The sequence below is a fragment of the Phasianus colchicus genome, chromosome 27, assembly GCF_987193195.1.
Source record: "Phasianus colchicus chromosome 27, bPhaCol1.hap1.1, whole genome shotgun sequence".
NCBI classification, from domain to species: Eukaryota; Metazoa; Chordata; class Aves; order Galliformes; family Phasianidae; genus Phasianus; species Phasianus colchicus.
In genome coordinates this window covers 3122209-3146786 of record NC_143462.1, presented here as the reverse complement: position 1 = coordinate 3146786, position 24578 = coordinate 3122209, and the positions used below count along the sequence as shown (strand labels likewise).

Genomic DNA, 24578 nt, shown 5'->3' with positions numbered 1-24578 from the left:
TGCAGCACCAGAGCAGCCCCAGCTGTGCTTTCTGGCCCAGATAGCAGGTTAGTTTAGAAGAGACCTCATCCCCATGGTGTTAATTTGTCTGATCTGGTTGCTTTGGGGTAGACCAAAGAGCTGTGACGTGCTGATAGGATGATGTTTGCAGCGTGCGTTTGGTGCTGAAGCTTGCTGTCCTGCCATGCCCTAACCAAAACGTTTTGTCATTCATCACAAGCACGACTTTACAGTTAAAGTAGTTGTATAACCTTTGAGATCAGGCGTGGTACAAAGAAAAAAAAAAGTCCCTATCTTGAGGTAAACAGATGTACTTAGTTATCTGTAAGGTACAGAGATGGGCAGAGCCCTGCCACGTGCTCGTTCCTTTGGGTGCTGCCTGCTGGTGTGACCATGCAACGTGGTGGGTTTCTGTATCAGTACAAAAGCAGTTCTGAGGGTTTTTTGTTTTTTTTTTAAACAAGGTGACAGCTATTGCAAGTAATTCCTCTAAACCCTGTTACCTTCCCCCATGCTCAAGGGGTCACAGTATGCAGTAGCACGCATTTAGGTGCTAAGTATTTTGTCCATGCCTGAGATAGCTATGCGTGCATATGTAGATCTGGGGGAGCATCAAAGCCCCTGCTGCCCACCCCAGCGATGTGGGGCAGAGGGAGAAGCACCTGGCCAGGTGTGAATCGGGGTCTGTGCAGGTTGGGATTCCTGCAGGATGAGCAGAGCAGGACCCTGGGGCCATGGGCACATCAGTGCCCTCAGTGCTGCACCACACAGCTGCGGGAGGTTGGTGATGGTGTGGAACTGTGCATCCCCAGCACCCCTTTGCAGTGCCACATCCTTCAGCCAGGCTTTTTGGGTTAATCTCCTGCATGCCTGGAGCCCTGAGCCAAGCAGAGAGCAGCTTGGTTCTCCCATGAAGGCCCCTTCTGGGTCAGCATTTGCTCCTCACCCACTGCTTTGCACCAGGAGCGGGGACAGGCGGCGGTGTCAGCACTGCTGTGTGCACAGTGGGAGGTGAAGTGGCTGTGGGTGGCTGCATGGCACAGCTGGGATGCTCCAGGGTGGTACAAGGGGACAAGTGTTGCTTTTGTCACTGCATTTTCCCTCCCTGCCCCTTTTGTCTGCAGCAAGGCAGAGCAGAGAGCCTCCGTCCTGCTCCACGTTCCAGTCATGGGATTGGTGCTGCCTGGCCAACCTGAGTAGTGCCTTAATCAACCCACTGAGCAAATATTGCCCTGTGCCTTTGATAAGCCCTTCCATCTGTTTGTTCTCACTCCTTCTTTCCCCATGCATCCAAAATAAACTGTGCTTATCATCACCTCCTGGGGCGCGTGCACCCTTGGGCTCTGCAGAGTAGAGAGCAGCACCTGGGTACAAAACTTGGGGCAGGAGACGGTGCCAAAGAGAGCTGTGCCCATGGGAGAGCTCTGGTGGGGTTGGAGCCATTGGGCTCCTGCATCCCCTCCACCCATCCCTGCCATGCATTGCCCCTGATGGGGTGTTGAAGGGTTGACACTGGGTTGGGGTTGGGTCTGAGGTTAGAGTTGGTGTTGCGCCCCATAAGCACAGCCTGGCCGTGCTCCCTGGAGTGCAGGACCCCACAGCAAGCAGCACCAAAGGCTGCAGCTGCCCCTACAGTTTGACTGTCCTGAGTCTGTCCTGCAGTTGATGTGTATTGGGCAGAGCAGCTCGCAGATCCATCCCCATCCCCAGCGCTGATACCTGTCACAGCGCAGCTTTGATGTCCCCAACAGCCACAATCCCAGTCTGTGTTTTCCCCCCCTGCTCTCACGGGGCCGTCTGCCCACGATAACTTTTGAACCCGTGGCTGCTCTCAGACAGAAGTGATGGAGGGGCTGAGATGCTGGAGATACGACTCCTGGAGAGGGTCTGGGGGCCACGAGGGGCTGCGAGGGGCAGAGGGCAGGGAGCTGGCAGGCAAGTGAGGGAGATGCTCGTTGCCCTCTCGGTGCAATAGTATCTAAGAGCGCATTCCTAGAATGCAAAGGAAGGGTGAAATAACGTGAGGCCCATCGCAGAGCCCAGACCCCGGGTGTGTGCCCCCCGCCGGGGGTTAGCAGCACGGCCGCCCTCTCCCAGAGCTTAACAGCTCCCGCAAATGACCCTCTAATGACGGAGAGGGGACACAGACGAGCTTTGTTTCCCCGCCGCCGGGATGTGGATTGGAGATGTGGAATCGGGGCAGGGGGTCCGACGGGGCAGCGGTTCAGCCCCATTTCCCCCCCCCTCCCTCCCCGCTCGAGGTTACCGCAGTGCGAGAGCGCAGCCCTGCCCTTATCTCCGAGGGGTAAATAAATGGAAAATCCACTCAGCCCTCCTTTTCCCTTCAAAGGCTGCAGGTGCTTCCCGGCTTGCTGTTGAGCAACCCGCAATTTGCGATCAGGGTGGGAACACCTCCTTCATCATCCTCGTTTTCCCGTTCCTGGAGCAGGCAGGGCGATATCTATTCCCATAGCATCGTTTGGGGGTCCCTTTGTTCTACAAAGCCCTTCGTGTGCTGCACACAGGGAGCCCCCAGATCCCCCCCCGTGCCTGAGGCTGTGCCTCGTGGCAAAGCACTGGGGGGGGCTGCGATTGTGCATTGCTCCTGGGAGGTCGGGACACCCATTTGCTGCCCAGCTGCTCGCATCAGAGCTCGGGGGGTGCATTCCAGAGACCACCCAGCAGCAAAGAAAGAAGGGGTGGGAAGGTGGGAAGAGGCACAGATTGAGCGAGTATTGCTTAAATACATAATTTATTGAGGGATTGTACAAACATAGCTCTTTCTCTACCACCCGATCCAGCGAGGGGCTGGGAAAGTGTGAGCCCAGGGCAGATGGGAACAGCAATGGATGGGGTCCTGGGACAGGCAGGAGGGCAGGGGGGCTTGGATATGCAGCTTCCATGGGCACCCAGCTCACCTGGGCTTTTACTGGAAACTTCTAATACAATTCTGATAGAATTTTATTCCAAGTACAATAGAAAACATCAAAGAAAATGCCCAAAGCCTTGAGGAATGCTGCCAATCTCAGTTCTTCGGATGCTGAGCGTGGATGGATATCAATGCTGCAGGTGTCCCTCGGAGATCCTCCAGCACCAGGAGGTGCTCATGGTGTGCAACACACAGAGCCCTGCACAGCGTTAACCAGGAGGGAGCTCAGGCTTCTCCTGCAGAGCAGCATCCAGCGACCTCCCCATGCATCACCTGGGTCTGTCTGTGCCCTGCAGCACTGCCACTGCAGGGGACGTTCCCTGCTGCATCCCTGCTCCTGTCCCAGCACAGCCAGACCTGCAGGCATGTGGGATGTAAAGGAGCTGTGGGCTCGGTGCAGTGGGGGCTGAGCTCCCTCAGTTGCAGCCACACTCCTCGATGACCATATCCTCGTGGTGGCGGACGACGATCTCACCCTTCTCATAGTACAGCATGGAAAGGGGGCTCATCCTGATGGGTGAGCAGGCAGGGCACGGCACCTGGCTGGGCTTGTAGAGCTGCAGCAGGCTCTGCGGGACACATGGGGACATGACATCAGTTCCTATTCCTGTGAGGCACAGGGAAGGTGGGAGCAAAGAGCAGCAAGACTCTCTTACCTGCATGTATGCGTGATTGGTGGGCTTGAAGCTCTCATCTACAGGTGATGGGCACAGCCCCTCGCAGCGGTAGGCGTTGTACTTTTTGGGGTAGACGATCCAGCTGCCCCAACCCGTCTGTTCAAAGTCCACTGTCATGTCCACCCTCCTGCACAGGGACCTGGCCTCATCCCCCTGGCTGGCAGCAGGAGCATCGTTCATCCTGAGTCTCTGCCTCTCCTTCCTGGTGCGGCGGTGCCGACGCGTGCCAACATCCCTGGGACCATCACGCATGATGTGCTTGGAGCTCTCCACTGCCCTGAGGAGGCTGTGCTCTCCAGGTGCTTTGTCCTTGGAGAAGACGAGCAGCAGGACGCTGTCTGCCAGCTCCTGGGGCACTGCTGTCTCCTGGGGGTCTGGTGGGGCAGTGAGCGGGGCGGCTGCAGGATCAGGAGCTGTGTCCTGGTGCAACCATGCCTTGAGGGTGCTGGTGATGTTGAATACTGCCCAACCGGCCTGATGGGATGAGGGACCACCAGCCACGGTGCCCAGGAAGAGCTCCTTGGTGCCCCGGCACGGCGGCCACGGGCTGTGGTAGATGTCCATGGTGATGTTGTGGGACAAGGACAAGGACAGAGCGTGTGGACGGATGCGCAGCTCGGCCAGGTTCACCTCCTGGCTGCCAGACAGGGATGTCATGTCAAAGGAGAGTGCCCAGCGGGAGCCGTTCTGCAGGGAGCCTGGAAGGCAAGTGGGGATGGTGAGCACCCATGGGGCTGGGAAGGGGATACTCAGGGATGGGGATAGTTGGGATGGGGATGTTTGGGATGGGGATGTTTGGGATGGGAATGCTCAGGGATGGAGATATTTGGGATGGGAATGCTCAGGATGGGGATATTTGGGATGGGGATATTCGGGGATGGGGATACTCAGGGATGGGGATGCTCAGGGATGGGGATACTCAGGGATGGGGATATTTGGGATGGGGATATTCAGGGATGGGGATGCTCAGGGATGGGGATACTCAGGGATGGGAATGCTCAGGGATGGGGATACTCAGGGATGGGGATACTATGGGGATACTCAGGGATGGGGATATTTGGGATGGGGATACTCAGAATGGGGATGCTCAGGATGGAGATGTTTGGGGTGGGGATACTCAGGGATGGGGATACTCAGGATGGGGATGTTTGGGATGGGGATATTCAGGGATGGGGATATTTGGGATGGGGATATTCAGGGATGGGGATATTTGGGATGGGAATACTCAGGATGGGGATGTTTGGGGTGGGGATACTCAGGGATGGGGATACTCAGGATGGAGATACTCAGGATGGGGATGCTCAGGGATGGGGATACGCAGGGATGGGGATATTTGGGATGGGGATACTCAGAATGGGGATGCTCAGGGATGGGGATGTTTGGGATGGGAATGCTCAGGATGGGGATGCTCGGGGTCAGTGCCTGTCCTGAGACAGGGATGCATGGTGACTGTGCTGTCCCAGTGCAGAGGGATGTGCAGAGACAGCGCCGGTCCCGGGACAGGGATGCTCAGGAATGGGGATGCTCACAGACAGCGCTGATCCCGGGGTAGTGGAACTCGGGGAAGGAGATGCTAAAGGATGGGGAATCGGGAGAGATGCCAGTCCCGGGACAGGGGTGTGTGGGCACAGCGCTGTCCCAGTGCAGAGGGATGTGCAGGGACAGCGCCGGTCCCGGTCTCACTCACCGTGCGGGGCGATGCTGAGCGCGGTGGCGGAGGCTGCGCGGAGCGGTGCGGGGGGAGAGCGGAACAGCTGCAGCATCAGCGGGGGACAGCGGGGGGGTGCAGAGCGCAGCAGGACGGGGACGCAGAGCAGCAGCAGCAGCAGCAGCAGCGCGGGGCGCAGTGGGGTCCGCATGGCTGCACCGGGACGAGAACCGCTCGCTATTTGTAGCGAGGACCCGAGCGCCGCCCCGAGAGCCCCCTCCCCTCTTTCTCCCGTCCCTATCCACCCTCCATCCCTCCTCCTCCCCACCCCTTCCCCGCGCTCCCATGCCTCTCGGGATCCCCCAGCCCCACTCTTGTACCCGAGGGTTCAAAAACTCGTTAATTATTATTAGTAGTATTTATTTATTGATGTATTTCCGAGCACACCCCCTGCCTGGCCATCTTCTCCGCGTTTACCAGACCCGACAGATTTCTCCTCTGTATTTTGCTCTCGGATTTAGGCCAGTGTTAAGCAGTCAGCTTTATCCTCTGCATGCAGCACCGGTGCTGGAAGGAGCCCGGAGGGGCTCAAAGAGCTTCCATTGATTCCTCCCAGGGAATGATCGATCCCATCCATTCATCCACAGACAGTTCTGTAGATGCACATCCTTTCCTCCCCTAAATAATCTCTACTGGGGCTGCAGAGCCCCACGCAGTTGTAGGGCATTGTGCTGTGGAAGCCATTGATGCTCTCCTCTGAACTCTCCCACTTTCACTGTCCTTTCGAGAAGAGGGGACCAGAAGAACCCGCAGAGCCCATGTAGGGCTCTCAGACTGGTCTGACTTTCTCTGCTCCTTTCCTCACGATCTCTGACACGCGATTCACTTTTTTTCAGCTGCTTCTGGGCTGTTTTCATCTGTTGTAACTGGAACTACACCAGTTCCAGCAGGGCAGCCCGCTGTAGGTGTCCTTTCTGAGCAGAGTTGTTGTCCCACACCACCCCCCCCCCCCGATGTCCCTTCCAACCTCAGTCGCTTTGTGATCTTTTTGACTCTTCGTCCCCTTTCTTTGCTCCCTATAGGGTCTGAAGCCCCGCCCACTGGCTGGCTGGCTGCGTGACGTCACTGCCGAGCAGGATTACGTCACATCTACGCGGTGACGTCACCTCCATCTCTCCCCGCCGGCCGCCGGTAGGGGGCGCCGTCGCCCTAGAATGTGGGTCCCACCGCGAGCATCGCCCTTTTAAGCCGGGAATCTCGCGAGAGCAGCTCTTGAGATCATGAAACCGGGAGTCTCGCGAGAGCAGTGCTTGGGACCAAGTCTCGCGAGAGCTTCCACAGCAATGGCGGCGGCGGCGGCGGCGGCGGCGACGATGGCGGCTCCCGCGGAGGAGAGCGCTGAGGCGGCTCCGGAGCCTCCGGCCTCTGAACCGCCCGCCCCGCCCGAACCGAGCGCAGCCGACACCGAGAGCGGGTAAGGCGGGGACAGAACGCGGGGCTGGGAGGCCGCGGCCCGGGGTTGAGCCGTGCTGAGGCTTCGTTTGTGGCCTTGCAGGGGGGAGGCCGCGCCGGGGGACGCCGCCGCCGCTGCTGTGGAGACCGAAACCGCGAGCGGGAAGGACCCGATGGTACGTGGGGTACGTAGCGGGGCGGGGGGGGTGAGGGCTTTGACGGCGATAACCGGCGCTGTGCCGCCCGCAGGAGGCCGCCCCCGACGGCCCCGAGGCCATGGACACACAGGCGGGGTCGGTGGATGAGGAGAACGGGAGGCAGCTGGGAGAGATCGAACTGCAGTGCGGCATCTGCACCAAGTGGTTCACGGCGGACACCTTCGGCATCGACACCACGTATGTGTGCGGTGTGAGGGGCTCGGGTGGCCCTCAAGTGGCACTTGGATGTCCCGTGGTGGCTCCTTGTGTGGCCCTTGGATGTTGATGGACCTCAGGTGCCCCATTGGTGGCCATCAGGTGGCCCTTGGGTGCCCCATTGGTGGCCATCAGGTGGCCCTTGGGTGCCCTATGGTGGCCCTTTTGTGGCCCTTGGACGTTGATGGCCCTCAGGTGCCCTATTGGTGGCCATCAGGTGGCCCTTGGGTGCCCTATGGTGGCCCCTTTGTGGCCCTTGGACGTTGATGGCCCTCAGGTGCCCCATTAGTGGCCTTTGGGTGCCCTATTGGTGGCCATCAGGTGGCCCTTGGGTGCCCTATGGTGGCCCCTTTGTGGCCCTTGGATGTTGATGGACCTCAGGTGCCCCATTAGTGGCCTTTGGGTGGCCCTCACGTGGCCTTCAGGTGCCCCTGTTGGGTGGCTTTTGGGTGTTGATGGCCCTCAGGTGGCCCTCAAGTGGCCCTTGTGTGGCCCTTGGGTGATGATGGCCTTTGGGTGCCCCATTGGTGCCTTACAGTGGCCCCTTGTATGGCTTTTGGGTGTTGGTGGCCCTCAGGTGCCCCATTGGTGGCCTTCAGGTGGCCCTTGGGTGCCCTGTGGTGGCCCTTTGTGTGGCTGTTGGATGTTGGTGGCCCTCAGGTGCCCATTAGTGGCCCTCGGATGGCCCTTGGGTGCCTTACAGTGGTCCCTTGTGTGGCCCTTGGATGTTGATGGCCTTCAGATGCTCTATTGGTGGCTTTCAGGTGGCCCTTGTGTGTTCCACTGGTGGCCCCTTGTGTGGCCCTTGGATGTTGATGGCCCTCAGGTCCCCCATTGGTGGCCTTTGGGTGCCTTTGGGTGGTCCTCAGGTGCCCCACTGTGTGGCCTTTGGGTGTTGATGGCCCATTAGTGGTCTTCAGGTGGCCCTTGGGTGCCTTACAGTGGCCCTGTGGTTTGGTATTGGCAGCCCATTCTCTTCTTTCAGAACCAAACCTCCTCCCCGCATACCACATGCAGAGGTTTCAGTTGGTGCTGTCCTTTCCCTTCTCCTGTCAGAGTTCACAGGTTGCTTGAGGCTGCTGACATCCATGCAGACACTAAAACCCCATGAAGACAAAAGTTTTAGTGTTGTTAATGCGCTCTTTGTGCTTCTGTGCAGCACTCATTGGAGCACTGTGTGCTGCTCAGTGAAAGTCAGTTGTTAGGCAGAGAAGTGGGGGAGGAAAGAAGTTTACTGTTTTCCAATGATAAACTTAATCTGATGCAATTATCACTGACCCAAGAAAGTGTTCTTTTTGTAGAGGGGGAGCATTCGTTTCTTACCTGAGGCAGCACATAAGGCATGCAGTAGAACTTACAAACTGCTCTGCTCTTTTCCAGATCTTGTTTGCCTTTCATGACCAACTACAGTTTCCATTGCAACGTTTGCCACCATAGTGGGAACACATATTTCTTAAGAAAACAAGCAAGTAAGTGTAAGAGCTCACTCATGGAAGCCTTGCACGAGGTAATGTTGCCTGATGTCAGTGAGAGGGTTGTGCTGAAACTTGCAGAAACGACCAAAGAAGTCAGCAGCAGGCATGGGCAGCTTTGTCTGAAATGTTGCTGCTTTGCTGCTGACTTCATAAGGTATGGAAGTGCTGTGTGTGGTGTGGGCTGATGGGATAAGGCTGGGCTTGGTGTGGTGCTGTGTGTTCAGTGATCACTGTGCTTGTGTTTGTGTGCTGATCTTCTCCACGGAATGTAACTCGAGCTTTGGCCTATCTTTGTTTTGAAGATCTCAAGGAAATGTGCCTTAGTGCTCTGGCCAACTTAACGTGGCAGTCAAGGACACAAGATGAGCATCCAAAAACCATGTTCTCCAAAGATAAGGTACGGCTGTCATGACAGTCATCACGTGTTAAAGTCAGCTGTGCTTTCACTGAAGAGCAGTTTCAGCCAAATGTTGGCTTTCAGACTCAGTATTTAAGACTGGATTTGTTTGTTTGTTTGTTTTTTTTTAACAGGATATTATCCCATTCATTGATAAATACTGGGAGTGTATGACCACAAGACAGAGACCAGGGAAGATGACTTGGCCTAATAATATTGTCAAAACTATGGTACGTAGTTGGGGTTTCTGGAGGGTTTTTTGTGAGTGATAACTGCTGTCTGACACTCAAGGAGAGCAAAATGGGGAAGATTTGTTACCAAATTTGGTATGATCTTATTCTGTTCTCTGTTTCAGTGTAAAGAAAGAGATGTGTTCTTAGTGAAGGAGCACCCAGACCCAGGGAGTAAGGATCCTGAAGAAGACTACCCGAAGTTTGGACTTCTGGACCAAGTGTGTGATGGCAGATGGAAGGAGAGCATCCTGACTTGGGGGGGGAAGAGAGGGGAGGGAGGCTGGTTTTGCTGGTATCTTATGCTCAGTGAAATAAACATAAAGTATCCAAGATAACATGAACCTATAAACCAGTGTTGTGTCGAGGAGCACTGGAGGACTGCATTATGTGGAAGTGCTGTTTGGGCTTTGTGGTAAGTTTGTTTGAATCTGTGCATCTGCTTAGTTTTGTTTCTTTCCTTTTTCAGGATCTTGCCAATATTGGTCCTGCATATGATAACCAGAAGCAGAACAATGCTGTATCCACAAGTGGAAATTTAAATGGCAAGTTCTTTAATGAGGCTCTTTATGTTTTTTCCCTCATTGTTTGGGGCAGAGCTGCCCTTCTCCTGTCCTATAGCTGGGTGTGCAGCCCTGTAGGTGAGGGTGCAGCAGTTAAACCCACTGTGAACTGAGGTTCTGTGTAATACTTTCCAAACACACCCAGCCAGTCTCACTGACCCTCTGCTGCTCTCCTCACTCTGAGATTTGCAAGGAGCCAGGGGAAGTATTTGTGATACATTTCCTTAAACTCACTACTTGCATTTTGCTGCTGTTCCATTTTTATGGAATGACAGCTGTGCTGAGAACTTTGCCTTGCTCATTAAGATTAATCTTAGTCATCATGCTGTAGGAAACTTAAGAGCTGATGAGGTTTCTTTGTGTGCAAGGCTGTGCCATTCAGTTTGAAGCCTACTGAGCTAGCAGGTGGTGGCTGGGGCTTTTAACAATAGGGTTTAAGCTGCTCTGTCCCCATTTCATGCACTACTTGTTGTTTTCTTTAATTACTGGAAGTTTGTCACATACGTGGTGCCACTTCTGTTCTTACAGATGGAGCCTCTCTGGGAGGTGAATATTTACCTTTCAGCTTCTAAAACTTAAGTACTGCTGTGTTTTGGAAAGCTTTTGTGCTCAATTTTCTTAAAAGCTAAATTGAATTAAAGATCAGAGGCGTGTCCTGGTTTGACTGTGAGAATAATGCAAACCAACCATTTCACTTCTTAATGTTTAACAGTTAGAAGCTTTTAGTGCATCATATTCTGCCCCACTCGACTGGCTTAAGGTTTTGTTTTCAGTTATGTTGATCTTTTACTCTGTAAGATTTGACCTGATATCTTTGTCATTTTAAATTGTAATGCTTGGATACCAGGACTGTAAGCTGGTGTGATATTTGGATTGCTTGCATAAAGAAGTGATGAAAAACTGGAAAGTCTAAATATTTTTGCTGAAGTCCATAAGTACAGCTTAGATCGTGTGTGCAGAATATGGCATCCCTTCGAGGTTCTGAATCCCTCACAGCACATTGGGTGATGTTGATAATACAAAAGCTTGCTGTAGTTACAGCACACTGCGTGGTTCTTAAAGGTGTTTGTCTGCAGTACACACAAATCCCACAGTTCTCCTTGTAAATCAAGAGATTTTTTATTGAATAATGTCATGATAAAATGCATATGCCATTTCACACATGAAAACATGAATACCTTCGTTAGCTTGATGAGATTTGACACATAGCTTGTCCTGTACATCAGTTGCTGCAGTATGAAGTGACACAGTACCAATTTGGACCATACTGAAGAGAAACACCTGCACTGCTTTTCTTTTTTTATACGACTTAGGCGTATTTCATTTTATAGATTGAAATATAACATCAGTGTCAGTGTTTCTGCAGCACAGCATGTCACTGGGATGACACCTTTGCTTAAAATCAGGTGGTGTTGTGCTGTGGAGTGGGTTTTCTGCTGCTTTTGCAGAAATAATCCGAGCTGTGTGACTGGAATCTCCATGAAAGCCAATAACAGAGCTGCTGTTGGGGTGTTGCTGTGCTCATCCTCCCCGAAGTCCTTTTCAGTGATAACTGTGTAGGAGAACATACGTGACCCAATGGGCTGATGGGAACGTGGCTTTTTCTGTCCTTTCTGTTTGTGGAGATTCCATGCTCACAGGCTCTCCTTAATTAGCAGCTGCTTAATGAGCTGTTTTCTCTTGGAAGGAGGAATTGCTGCAGGAGGCAGCGGGAAAGGGAGGGGAGCGAAACGCAAACAGCAGGACGGATCAACCACTGGAACAGCCAAGAAAACCCGAAGGTGAGGAGGGATGGAGGAGCACAGTGACTCAGTTGGGTTGTGAATGAACTGTAGCCATGGTGAGATGCCAACCTGTAGCTTTTGTGTTTCACAGTGACCCGTTGTTTTCTGCGCAGCGCTTACCACCCCACGGCTACCCCTTGGAGCACCCCTTCAACAAGGACGGCTATCGCTACATCTTGGCTGAGCCAGACCCCCATGCACCTGACCCAGAGAAGCTGGAGCTGGACTGCTGGGCAGGAAAACCAATTCCTGGGGATCTCTACAGAGCCTGCCTGTATGAACGGGTCCTCCTGGCACTGCATGACCGAGGTATGGGGTTTGCTGATGGTATGCAGGTTGTGCTAATAAACTGGGGGAGCTGTCTCTTATAACCCCATGTTACCACTTATTGAGCTTGCAAACATTGGCTGAAAAGGTGAAAATGTGAAACCTGCTTCTTTACATTCACTCCCTTCTGGTATTGTTGCCTGTTAGGAGTCACAGATGAGCTGTGTTGTGTATCCTCTTCCCTCGTGCAGCTCCTCAGCTGAAGATCTCAGATGACAGGCTGACTGTTGTCGGGGAGAAGGGCTATTCCATGGTACGAGCCTCACATGGAGTGAGAAAGGGAGCGTGGTACTTTGAGATCTCCATGGATGAGATGCCCCCAGACACAGCTGCCAGATTAGGCTGGTCACAACCACTGGGTAAATAACTTTACCAAACATTTTTAGCAGGCCTTGGGTTCTAACTAGTTGGTCTTTTTTTTTTTCTTCAATAATTTAAACCTAGACTATTTTAGTGATGTCTAACTTGCCCCTTGCCTGGGATAAACTCTTTTCATAGGTTCTCTAAACTGTGCAGAACTTCAGTAACTTCAGTAACTTCAGTAACTTCAGTAACTTCAGTAACTTCAGTAACTTCAGTAACTTCAGTAACTTCAGTACTTTACTTTATGCTGTTATGTGCTTGGCATTGCTTAACACTTTTGTGCTATTGACAGCTGTATTTAATAATGGAATGTAACTGTTAGCTCAACACCTGAAGGGACACCTTCTGGGATGTTCTAAGCTTGGTATGTCCATGAGGAAACATTGGTTTCTGCAGGGAACCTCCAGGCACCTCTGGGATATGACAAATTCAGTTACTCCTGGCGCAGCAAAAAGGGAACAAAGTTTCACCAGTCCATAGGGAAGCACTATTCATCTGGCTATGGACAAGGGGATGTTCTGGGCTTTTACATCAGTCTTCCAGAAGATACTGAAACTGCCAAATCGCTGCCTGACACTTACAAAGATAAGGTGAATCACTTTTGAACACTGTTACCCATCAGGCACGCCTTTCTCAGGGCAGGGCCCCTGCAGGTTTGCCATTTTGTGACATATTACTATTTCTGAAGTAATCATTTCCTGATATTTCAGGCTTTGATCAAATTTAAAAGCTATTTGTACTTTGAAGAGAAGGATTTTGTGGACAAAGCAGAGAAGAGCCTGAAGCAAGCACCAGGAAGCCAGGTGAGCTCAACATTGGTCAGTGGGGTGGGAAAATGCAGCACTCAGTAATGGGTGGAGAGCCTGCTGAGACTGCTTTCTCTTTCTGTTTATTAATTGATTCCATGTTATCTTTGTTAATAAGCTGCCTTTTGACATTGCCTTGTGAATCACGAGTAATGTGGTGAAGGAACCAACTGAAAAACTTCTCATTTTACTTTTCAGATAATATTTTTCAAGAATGGTGCCAGCCAAGGAGTCGCTTTTAAAGACATTTTTGAAGGAGTTTATTTCCCTGCTATCTCTTTGTACAAAGGCTGCACGGTAACAACATACTTTCAAAGATAATGCCCAAGTCCAGCTGTAGTTCTGGTAATGCATAGTGTGTGCATGCTGGGAACATGCCAAGCAAGCCCAGTTTAGTGAGCAGAGAGGAGACACAGTTATTGTGGTGGAGCCAGTCCAGAACAATGCATTTGTTCACCTAATTTAACTTCATCAAGCTCCTAATTAATGCTGTCCTTTAATGCAGAGATGTATATTTACAGGTATTTGTGCAGGCTGCAGTTATGCTTAGGATTGTAAGAGGGTCAGGGCTGAAGAATGGGGGGGGAAAAAAAGTGAGCAAAATTGTCCAGCTTTGTACTGACAAATGTTTTCTGTAGGTTTCTATCAACTTTGGGCCATATTTCAAGTATCCTCCCAGAGATATCACGTACCGCCCCGTAAGTAACAGCACACATCTCCCTCACCTCACAGCATAGAATTTAAACAGAAGGGACTGGGAATTTGCTGTTGGGAGGGGAGATTTACAGCAGGGCTGCACCTGTCATCGTCAATTCTTGTACTCACATCTTGATTGTGCAGCCAAAAGGAATGTATTTAAAAATCTTGGAGAGGCAATAGCATGAAAAAAGCAGAACAATGATGAGAACTTGTTGTTTATACCTGGCTGTTTAAGCAAATGTATTTTTGTCTCTGCTGTTTTTTGGAGGGACGCAATCCTTGAGTGAGTGGACACAGCCTAGCAGGGCTGCTCCCCCCTTTGAGATCTATGCACTGAGCTGACTGCCTGCCTTCTGCTCCCTTTGTAGATGAGTGACATGGGCTGGGGAGCTGTTGTGGAACACACGCTGGCAGATGTACTGTATCACGTCGAGACAGAAGTGGATGGAAGACGAAGCCCTCCCTGGGAGCCCTGAAGAAGCAGGTGCAGCACAATAAGGCAACAACACAGCGACTCAAATCAGGTGGATTTTATTCTGGAGGAACGTGCATCACTCAGAACAATCCGTCAACGAACAAACACGATGAAGCCAAGGCAGCTCTTGGCAGCAGGTGCAGCATATGTATGGTCCTTGCTGAAGATCCATGCACTGCTATTATGCTGAGCCCAAGTAAATGCTGTTCTAGTGTGTATTGTGCTATTTGTGAGCATCTCTTGGAGTCCTCAGTAACTTACAGTGTAGCTAGCTGAAGAAGCAACGATTGTGTTGAGATAACTTCCCATCTGACATTTGGGGCTCATAACAGTCATTGTTCAGTGGGACCAGGTGTGGGGTTGGACCCACCTGCTGTATCTCTACCTGCAGAAGCAACTCTGACACTTCTGCTTAGCTGTGCTTGGCTAAATGTGAACTGTTTCCATCCAGAAGGATTTTGTTGTAACAAGACTACTGCATGTAAGACTGAAATTTGGGCTTCTGTCCAAACTGTTTTTTTTTTTTTTAACATAAACTGGCAGCCAGTTTAAACATAAACTCTTCTTTTAAACTCTTACATTGTTTTTGTCTTGTGATTTTTTGTTTTGTTTAAAGTAGTTCTCCTTCATAACCTGCAAACTTAAGTACCTACTTTAAATCTGAAGCTGTGTCTATAAAAGCAATGACAAGTTTCCCAGGGACTCCTGCTAATGATAACCATTGCAGAGCTTTGAATAAATAATCTTCCTGTACAGACATGCAAAATTATATCAAATAACTTAGAGCTGCTTCACTAGGGGAAAGGATGGGAATGCATTTGAGGTTAAGTCCTGTGTTCTGCACACGGAGCAGCAGTGGCTGGCCCTGCCTTCTGAATGAGGCTCCTGGGACTTTTCCCTAATAACTAATTAGCCAAGGCCTTTTTAGTGTAGACTAATAAAGCTTCAAGTAATTAGCAGGGAGGTCCCAGCAACGTGCCCCTTCAGGTATGGCATTTGCTTGCACACCTACAAGCTGCTGGCACTGCTTCTGACTCAGGCTCCTGACTAATTAGTTCAGCTTTATTAGTACTGCCTACTATTAAAGGCCTGTCTTGTTAGCACAGGCCAGAATTGAGTTGTATCTGACTTACCTAAGGACAAGATTCCCTACTGTTAGCCCTGAACAAAGCACTCAGTAGCAGTCTGTGCACTCAGCAGCCCGCTGCCTGCACCATGCGCTGCCGGAGGTGTTTGGCAAAATCCACCTGGGTCTGGGACAGGACCTGGTTGATGATGGTCTTTGGCAGCCAGCCCTGCAGAGGAACAAGCAGCCCATCAGTGCATCTGGCACAACTCCTGCCTTTCTTTTGAAGTAGTTCAGTGCAAGATTTACCTTCAGGTCAATGCTAAGAAGCCACGTTAACTTGGTCTGTGAGGGACTGCCAGCCAGCGGGCGCAGCACCATGCATGTGGGGCCATTCTCAGCTCTGTTATGAGGACAGGACTGCACGTGTTAGACAGCAAAAGCTGACCCACCCTCCAACACTGCTGGAGCACTTTGAGCTCCTTCACAACTTCTCCCTTCCCAAAACACAAACTGACCGCTCTGAAACATCATTACAACTCTGAGCCCTCACTGCAAGCCAGCATGTGAATTTGGAGTTCATTAAGCACCCCAGGTGGTAATTAATTACCTGATAAATCCCTGCTGCTCGGGCATGGCTCCGTGCTTGGTGGACATCCCTGCCAGCACACAGGTGGAGCCTCGGCGCCGGGAGCACCTCACACTCACAAAGTCCCGCGGCCCAACGATGTTCCCAGGTACAGCAGCTGCTGTCTCGTGGGTTATCAGGGTGTCCTTCCCAACCTTCTGGAGGATCTGAGCAGTTCAAACAACAACATGAAGGATTTACTGCAGAAAAATCAGCTGGCTGACTGCAGGCTTTGATCCCCAGCGTGTGATTGTCTGCATGTCTGACTTCTCTAAAGGAACAGGTGGGGAAATCCCTGTGCCTGGAGCAACATGCAGCCGTTCTTTGGCTCTTGTAACAGCACACAGAGCAGTGTGAATGTGTATCAAACAGCATGGCAGACCAAGCAGGATTCTGCTGTCCCCACAAGCACCCCGTGCCTCCTACCTTCACCTCTTTGACGCTGGGATTCCAGTCGCCCATCTGCTCCATGTTGTCCACCAGCTCACTGTACACAGCATCCAGGGGCTGATCCACCACCACCTCCAAACGGAACACCTTCCCCACATCCGGCAGCACTTTGCTCAGCACTTTGTCTCCGTTGTCCTGACAGGGAAAGGCAGATCAGCACCGCAGATACTCACAGGAAGGCCACAGCATCACTGCGCGGCCACAGGAGGGCTCACCACCACCGTCTCCGTCTTCCAGCCTTCCTGGTCCCCGAGGATGCTGAGCGATTTCTGCAGGGCTTCCTCTCCTTGTTTGATGTAGGACATCTCCATCTCGCTGAAGGGCTTCTCCTCCAGCCTGGAGCCTGAGAGAGAGCAGGCAGAAGCAGGAATAAGAAAGCTAACACATCACAATACCAGCCAGCTCTACCTCTATCAAATACACCTCTCCCTGCCCCACGACTCGGGTGGGAGCTCAGTTCCCACCTCCCCCTACATTTCCATTAGCAAAGCTCACAGCACCACGAGCAGATTTCCTCCAAAGCATTGACCTGGAGGGGGCAGATCCCTGGAAAGCAGCACTTACTGAGCAGAGAGCTTCGCCTGCGGACCTGGCTGATCCACGTGCTGGGCCCCGCGCTGCGGCACGACAGCTTGCTGAGCTCCTGGCTGATGGCCACTGCAGCTTGTCTGCGCAGCCCTGCAAGCAGAGAGCACATCACAACACAGCTGTGTGGTGTCAGGTTGGAAAAGTCTCGCTTGTTTGCTTGTACCCAGCCCAGCTGCTGAAGTCTCTATGAGAGAAGCTTCCTCCCATTGCAATACTGGAGGTTGGGAGCAGATCCGTGCTGCTCAGGCTTTGCTCCAAGCAGCACATGCAACAGCTGAGAGCAGCTGAAGAGCGACTGCCTACTCCAGAGCTGCAGCCCCGCTGGAAACATCATACAGCCTCCATCCCCCAGTCCAGAAATAGAGCAGAAAGGAGTTGTACAGACAGCAAAATGCATGGCACGGGCCTCTCACCAGTCACGTTGCGCAGGTGTTGGTAGGAGATGGCAGCACACAGCTTGAAGGTGGCAGGCAGCATCTCTGCAGCGTGATGGAGCTCAGTTCTGTTGACTGCTGCAAATACTGCTGTGCCTCAGCCCCAAGGCTCAGCCTTAAATCCACCAGCTGAAGGATGCTGGCTTGTCAGCACCGAGATAAGAGCCATCACTTACGGCAGTGCCCTGCAGGCCAAGGGCAGCCCCATCTCCCCATGCATCTGCTGGGGGCTGTGGGTCACTGTGGGTGTCAACAGCAGCGCATGCGCACATCCTTATGCAGCTGCTGCTGCCCAGATACGTGGGGCAAACTCTGCTTTCCCCCTCTGCTGCTGCACAGCACGTGGGGAATGCACATGGATGCTCTGTGCATGAGGCTGAGAGAATTTTGTAGACAGCTTGCATGGAGCTGCAGCTGAGGGCTGTGCGTGCAGAGCAGGGCTGCAAGGTGCATAGGGAGGCTGTGGGGTGGGGGTCCCAGCCACGCTCTGCTGCATTGAGGGGGCAGCCCCACATCTCCCTGGGGGTGGAGCAAGAGCAGCGATAACGTTCAAGGCTGAAATGACATCTGTAGAATGAGTTACAGCCCCAGCACTGAGTGCTCCCCCAAAAGCTGTGAATCACAGCTGCTTCCTTTGACGTCAGCTCCTGCACTTTGCTGCGGGGATGCTGACCTTGCTCCTCTTTGCTGTCGCAACGATTTGGTGAGGGGGGAGGTCACCCACTCACTGTGGTGCTCAGGGCACACGGGGAACTGCAGCACAGCCCTGCGGTGCTCAGCCCTACCTGTGCCTGGGAATGGCTGCATTGTTCTGCCCACACCTCCAGGATGGATGGATCTGGATGGATCCTTTCCAATCACACCGAGCACAGCACATCTCACCTGCAATGGGACTGGGTTTGGAGGGACCACGGGAAGGCAGCAGCTGAGCATCTCCTTCCCAAATTGCTGCCCTGGCAATGTAGCAGCACAGGCACAGCTCTTCCCAGCTCAGAGATTTCCAGCTCTGCACTGCTGTTATCCTAATGGAGCAGCAGCCCCGAACACACGGCCTCGGAGCAAGGACATGCACTTGTTTTTGAGAGGAACTGAACTGCTCCCTGACAGAGCCACCCCTTCAGCTCCAGGGTGCCCTAATTGCAGGGACACAGCAAAACTTAGGAATAGCTGAAAAACTGAGGTGCCCCTGAATGCTCACCGACTTCACAGTGTCACATCAGCATCTCCTCATGTGTCCCACACCACCACCATGCCCAGGGGCTGCAAGAAAGGAGGTGTCCCAGCCCCACTCCAGCCCCCTCAACCTCACTGTGCACCCCTTACTCATCCAGGGACCTCACATCCCTTTTGACATTCAGCCTCTCAATGCACTGCCCACACCTCACACATTGCTCACCACTGCTCACACAATGCCCTGAGCCACCAGGACAATTCCCTTTTCTACACCTATTCCATATCTCAGCACCCAGGAGAGGCTCCAACAGGGGGGCTGAAGCCACGTCCCCTCCCTTTGCAGGGACCTGGGGTGCCCCCACACTTTCCCAAGGCTGCTTTGATGCTATGTGGAGAGCAGAGATAAACCCACAGCCCCCTCCCACAGGGAGCAGCTGATAAGATAACATGGGCACTGCCCAGGCTGAAAGGCAGATGCAGAAACAGACACCAACTGACAACATCAGAGAACAGGTGGCAACAAAAGACCTCAGGCTCTCCTTTTTCCTGCCTTGCCTCCAAGTGCTGAAATCTGCAGCACCCACTTCAGCTCCTACCTGCCTGAGCCACACATGTGGTCCTCCCTCAAGTTTGGAGGTGCTGCAGGAGGGTGAGGGGTGCTGCTGGGCAGCAGGGACAGCCATGTGAGGCAGCTCTGCTGTTTGTGAGCAACTGGGCAGGTAATTAGCCAATTAGGGGGCACAGCTGTGGGCAAACAGCTGCACCTGGGTGAACAGGGCTGAACAGGGGAGGAGGCACAGCACCTGAGCTGTCCCACAGGACCTCACTGTGTCCTGGAGAGTCCCGCTGTGCCTGGCACCATGCAGAGCAACACCCCAAACACAGGCAAAGCTGTTGCTGCTGAGATCAGGGATTTATTTACAGGTGAAGGGAAGCTCTCATTCAGCTCCACGCGAGGAGCCAGAAGACACAAACCAAAAAGAACAGAGGTGTTCATCTCTGAACAGAAACTGCCACGATCCCCGGAGCGTCCGGTTACCTCCGAGGGCACCCCGATGTCATCTCTCCTCCTTTTCCTCAAGGAGGAACAGAAACCACGATTTCAGTGCCTGCACCACGCAGCACAGTGCTGAGTTCCGTGGGCAGCATTCCCATCCCATCAGTACTCATCCAACGTGTCAGCCCTGGGTACCACCAGGCCACGTTCCTTCAGCGCCTGCACCTTCAGCTTCTCTGATTCCTGCTTGGCCTGCAGCTCCACTCGCTGCTCCTCCAGGATCTCCTCGATGGATACCTGCTGCAGCAGCGTGTCGCTCTCTTTTTCCAGGTCCTGCAAGCAAGGAGCTGTGTTAGCAGAGCTGCAGGGTGTGGGGCTGCAGGGTGTGGGGCTCACTCACGATCTCCCCCAGCAGCACCACGTTCTCTCCTCTCACAACAAAGATCCCTCGGGGGATGTCTCCATACTTCTTGCCCACGTGAATGCGCTCCACGGTTTGATGCAGCACCAGATTTGCTGTGGCAATAAAAAAAAAAAAAGAACAAACATCCTATTTTTAACTGCTTTTTTCCACCAAACAAAGCACCTCACCCGAATCAAACCGTGACCCAAAGCGTTGGGGAGCAGCTCCTGGACTGCATCCCATGTGCTGAGCATCCCCCAAAGCCTGCAATCCCCAAACCCTGCAGCCTTTCCAGCCCCTGTGGGACCCCAAAACAGGCACAACCGAGGGCTGATGAAGGCATCCCCGGTGCTGTGGGGTGTGGGGCAAGGATTGAGGGGCTCAGCCATAGGAACGAGTGCCATCCCCATGCACTGAGGGGGGAGGATGTGCTCAGACGGTGCCGCCCCGAGGTGAGACCATAACATGGGATGGGAGGGGATCGTAAATTGCGTTCCTATCGCTATGCACGGCCACGTGGGTTCAATCAGAGCTCCGCTCCCGTGCCGTTCCCGGTGCTGCCCCCCCCCCACGTACCGAACTGATCGATGCTGCGTAGGAATCCGATCAGCGTCCGACCGTCCCGCAGCAGGACCAGGTGTTTCTCTGCGGGAAACGGGGAAGGGATCAACCCAGGGAACGAAGGGTAAAACCGCGCCCCGGACGCGGGGATCCGCGTCCGGGGCGCGGTTTTACCCTTCGTTCCCTGCAGTACCAACGGAACGGCGGTCGCACTCACTGTCGATGTCCTGGATGAGGCTGGCCGTACCCGGCATGTAGTTCATGGTGGCGGAAGCGCCGCCGCGCACCGCGGAACCGCCCCGGAACCGCCCCGCACCGGGCGGATAAAGGCGGTGCTGAAAAGCGCTCTGCCCCTTTAAAAACAGCGCCGGTCGTGCGCGCAAGGCGGCCGCCCATTGGCTGGACCGCGGGGTCCTCGCATCCTATTGGTCGCTTCTTGGGGGCCTTCCATCCACTCGTCGCGCTGCGGGGCTGCCTCGGCCGTGCCGGGCGGCAGACATGGAGCCCCGCGGCCGTACTGCGCCCTGGGGCCCGGCGGGCGGGCAGGTAAGGACGGGTGGAGCTGAGCGCGGCCCGTTATCACCGCTGCTCAGGGATCGAGCGCACCGCGTAACGGCGTTTTCCCTACAGGAGCCGCCGGGTCCCGGCTATTGGAACCCCGCGCAGCCCCGAGCGTTCGGCCTCGGGCGTTTTCCCGGCGGAGCGGACGCGCAGGGGCGGCAGGTCGGTATGCGGGGCGGGGGGTTGCGGGTCCAACTCCACCTCCTTCCCGTTTTGCTCCGTTCCGAAGCGAGCCGTGCGTTGTTTCCATGCCGTCAGACGCGCACTGAAGGCTGCGGTGCCATAAAACCCCGCTTGCGACGCGATCCCTCTTCATACAAACGTTTTAAAGCCCCGATTTCACGCGGTGGCTGCGGTTCGGCGAATTGAATCCCCGCAGCTCGGGTTTGGGGATTGGAAAATCTCACCTCCTCGCGTCGTTTGTAGATTGAAAAAGGAAATAAACTTTCCTGGGTTCCTGGGGTGTCCCACCCCCCCTCCCCCATTCAGCCACAGTCAGGGACTGAAAGAACCCAACTAAACCTCCAAACGTGCATCTCAACACATTTTCCCTCTGTTTTTCTCCTTTTTCTCCTTCTCAGGGCATGGATTCTCCCTACACCAACGGATCCTACAATGCACCGTATCCTCCGGCCGCTCCGCATTACACAGCATTGCCACAGACACGAACCTACAGCTGCTCGGGGCCATCCTACAGCACTGACAGCACTGCCCCCTACCGACCTCCCCCTCCTGCCCCTCCCTGGGGGTGTGGAACACAGGACTGCCCAGCAGAGGGCTGCTCACTGCGCAGGCAGCAGCCTGCTGGGTATTCCCCACCGCAGGTGAGACACCATGAGACACGACTGTGCTTCATTTGGGGTGTGCACGGCAAAGCCAGAGCTCCTGTGCTGCCCTACAGGGGAAGAACCTGCAGTGCAGGATCCCTCTGTCGGGTCCAAATGGTTTCTACATCCCAACCAGGTCACTCTGCTTGCAAGTAAAAACTTGGAGTTGCCCCTTTCTGCAGGGAGCTCTGAGGTGATGGGCTGTAGAGCAGAAAGCAGACAGCAGTCCCAGTGTTGGGGCTTTTCCCAGAGCTGTCTGGCACAGAATAGTGGTGCTGGGAGTGACTTGGGATTAATGCCTGTCCCTCCTCTCCCCGCAGACCCCAGGGATGCCTGTTCCACAGTATCCATATGGAGACCACAGCCCTGGGGCCAACCCACAGCCCAGAGCACAGGAAGAGGCTTGGGCTCCCCCCACCTATGGGGTGCAGCCACAGTATGCATGGCCCACAACTCCAGCACATGGGAACCCATTCCTCTCTGAATCACACCCGCCCTGGACTGGCAGTGGGGCTGCATCTCATCCTCCTGTGTGGGACTCAAAGGTACAGTGATGCTCTGATGGCTCTGACACACAGATTCTGGCTGCAGAAACTCAGATCGTGCTGCCTGCCCCAAAACATGCATGCAGCTCCTCAATGCTCCTTTCTACAAGCAGAGTTGGCTCCCAGGAGGCAGAAAGAAAGCAGCAGTTCTAAGTACTACCAGCAAAATCTCCTACTTATATATCTATCTATAATTCCAGAAAGCACTGGAGATAACAGACCCTGAGGGGTGGGTCTTGAAGTGGGCAGATCTCATCTAATGCCTCTGTAATGTAGATTTTTATTTTTTTTTCCCCTCTGATTGTAGGAATCTGCTTATGACAAACCTGAGCAAAGTGCAAACCAACACAGCTACTATTCTGACAGCAATCACCAGCACTCTGGGACAATGAATGACCACAAACCACCCGCTCTGCTCAATGCCAAGTCATCCCCATCCAACCCCAAGGTGCAGTACAGTGCACAGCCTCAAATGTACAACAGCACAACACGGAGGCAGTTGGCTGGGAACCAGGAGGCAGGCTGCAAAGCTGGCAACCACATTTCAATGAATCCTACAGCCATCCAGCCAGAGATTCAGAGAATCCTACACGTCACAGAGCAGGCTGAACAGTTAGAACAAGAGGTGGATGAATTTGTAGGAAAAAAGACAGATAAATCCTACCGGCTTCTGGAGGAGATGCTGACCAAGCTGCTGTTAGAACTGGATTCCATTGAGACTGGTGGGCAGGATGGCATCCGGCAGGCCAGGAAGGAAGCTGTCCACAAAATTCAGGCTATACTGGAAAAGCTGGAAAGGAAGGGATTGTGAAAGCATATCAGCCACAACACAGCCTGTTGTGGAGGTTCCAAAGAGTTTTTCCACATCTCAGATCTTTCTGCTAAGCACTATTGACAATGAGAAAGCAATAAGTCCTGATTTAAAAGAAAATAAAAAAAAAAAAAAACCCACAGGAAAGCCCAGCCCCAACCAACAGCTTGGCAGTGGACCAATTAAGAGAAGATGAAAGCAGCAAAGCGAGTTGTTTGCTCTGGGATGTGAAGAAGCAGCACCACCTGAGATGCTCAGCGCTGCGGGATCCTGTGGGGGGTCTGCATCCTTCACTCAGCAAGAAGAAAATCACTGCACAAAGTTCCCCAAACCAGGCCCAATCCATGGTACTGCAGCACCTGTCACATTTGTCACTGTGGAGCCATAACATGAAGGCCCTTGGTTGTCCATCACTGCGTGTGCTTTCAGCTTCAGATCCCTTGCCACAAAAGCTGGTGTGTGTCATCCCAGGGTTCTTTTTGTTTCCAGTGCATTCCTGTAGCTCTGCTGATGTGCTGCAAACAGCAGCTGTTGTGAAGCTGTTCCTTGATGCCATGTGGATGTGGGAAAGCAGAGTGGAACTCTGAATTCTTCACCTGGAAAAGAGAGGTGCAGACAGAGCCGTGCAGCAGCGCAGCCCTGGACAATGGGAGGTGCAGAAATGCTTTTCAGGTCGCGTGGGTTAAATCCACTTTTTAATTGTTAACACCTGCTGTTAACCTTCTGGTTACAACATGTTAAGCGAATCATTGCTGTGTGTAATGAGACAATAAACCCCGATGACTTTTAAATGTTATTTTGTAATTAAGTCTCTCAAAGTCTTTTTTTTTTTTTTCTTTTAAGGGGAAGTTGTGTGCAGATTGCTCAGCTTAGAGCTGCCCTGCAGGCAGAGCCCAGCCAGGCTGCAGCAGCAGGTGGAGCTTAGGGGTGAGTGTGGCACACGAGCACATGGAGCTGCTGGGGGACAGTGCAGACTCTGAGTGCTGCAGCCCCACTCCAGGAGTGCTGGCTGCCTTTTGGAAGGGATTTACTCTTGGCTGCCACCCTCAGGGCAGCGATGGAGCGCAAGCACGGATTGACCTCTGCAGCTCTTTGGACGTGTCTGAATCACATGCAGCAGTCGGCACACTGAGGCATCCCTAGGGGTGGGAAGGAGCTGGAATTACCAAGGAATTACCAAAGCCAATTTCTTCCTCCATTACCGCATTTGTTTTCTATTGGATTGGCACAGCCGTTGGCACAAAGCTTCTCATTCCTTTTGGGTAGGATCTCAACGAGGATTGGAATTTGTTCTTG

General features: G+C 53.2%; 5 protein-coding genes across 7 annotated transcripts; 2 read left to right on the top strand and 3 right to left on the bottom strand.

The window, feature by feature from the left end:
- Positions 1-3251: 3251 nt before the first annotated feature.
- On the bottom strand, positions 3252-4304 carry LOC116234568 (nodal homolog). The gene is made up of 2 exons (XM_031602252.2): positions 3586-4304; positions 3252-3498 (listed from the first exon to the last, which is right to left on the bottom strand). The coding sequence occupies exons 1-2, from the start codon at positions 4261-4263 to the stop codon at positions 3346-3348; spliced, it is 831 nt and encodes a 276-aa protein (XP_031458112.2). The 5' UTR covers positions 4264-4304; the 3' UTR covers positions 3252-3345.
- A 2261-nt stretch (positions 4305-6565) lies between these two features.
- On the top strand, positions 6566-14764 carry ASH2L (ASH2 like, histone lysine methyltransferase complex subunit). Of its 2 annotated transcripts, XM_090125681.1 has the most exons (17): positions 6566-6728; positions 6810-6882; positions 6956-7101; positions 8500-8588; positions 8897-8991; positions 9126-9221; positions 9347-9442; positions 9691-9766; positions 10313-10330; positions 11472-11565; positions 11660-11877; positions 12087-12254; positions 12655-12848; positions 12969-13061; positions 13263-13361; positions 13703-13762; positions 14132-14764. In XM_090125681.1, exons 1-17 carry the CDS (start codon positions 6598-6600, stop codon positions 14237-14239), a joined length of 1854 nt encoding a protein of 617 aa, XP_089981807.1. In that variant the 5' UTR covers positions 6566-6597; the 3' UTR covers positions 14240-14764. The 2 variants fall into 2 exon arrangements, with proteins under 2 accessions (XP_089981807.1, XP_031458064.2); XM_031602204.2 differs by lacking the exon at positions 10313-10330.
- An 89-nt stretch (positions 14765-14853) lies between these two features.
- On the bottom strand, positions 14854-19046 carry STAR (steroidogenic acute regulatory protein). Its single transcript, XM_031602209.2, has 7 exons — positions 17384-19046; positions 16947-17060; positions 16598-16725; positions 16359-16517; positions 15915-16099; positions 15614-15707; positions 14854-15533 (listed from the first exon to the last, which is right to left on the bottom strand). The coding sequence occupies exons 1-7, from the start codon at positions 17445-17447 to the stop codon at positions 15432-15434; spliced, it is 846 nt and encodes a 281-aa protein (XP_031458069.2). The 5' UTR covers positions 17448-19046; the 3' UTR covers positions 14854-15431.
- A 438-nt stretch (positions 19047-19484) lies between these two features.
- Positions 19485-20904, bottom strand: LSM1 (LSM1 homolog, mRNA degradation associated). Its single transcript, XM_031602211.2, has 4 exons — positions 20756-20904; positions 20554-20622; positions 19975-20090; positions 19485-19907 (listed from the first exon to the last, which is right to left on the bottom strand). Exons 1-4 carry the CDS (start codon positions 20799-20801, stop codon positions 19737-19739), a joined length of 402 nt encoding a protein of 133 aa, XP_031458071.1. The 5' UTR covers positions 20802-20904; the 3' UTR covers positions 19485-19736.
- A 77-nt stretch (positions 20905-20981) lies between these two features.
- On the top strand, positions 20982-24073 carry BAG4 (BAG cochaperone 4). Of its 2 annotated transcripts, XM_031602205.2 has the most exons (5): positions 20999-21084; positions 21169-21261; positions 21681-21923; positions 22247-22471; positions 22779-24073. In XM_031602205.2, the coding sequence occupies exons 1-5, from the start codon at positions 21037-21039 to the stop codon at positions 23280-23282; spliced, it is 1113 nt and encodes a 370-aa protein (XP_031458065.2). In that variant the 5' UTR covers positions 20999-21036; the 3' UTR covers positions 23283-24073. The 2 variants fall into 2 exon arrangements, with proteins under 2 accessions (XP_031458066.2, XP_031458065.2); XM_031602206.2 differs by lacking the exon at positions 21169-21261 and having other exon boundaries at positions 20982-21084.
- The last annotated feature ends 505 nt before the right edge of the window (positions 24074-24578 follow it).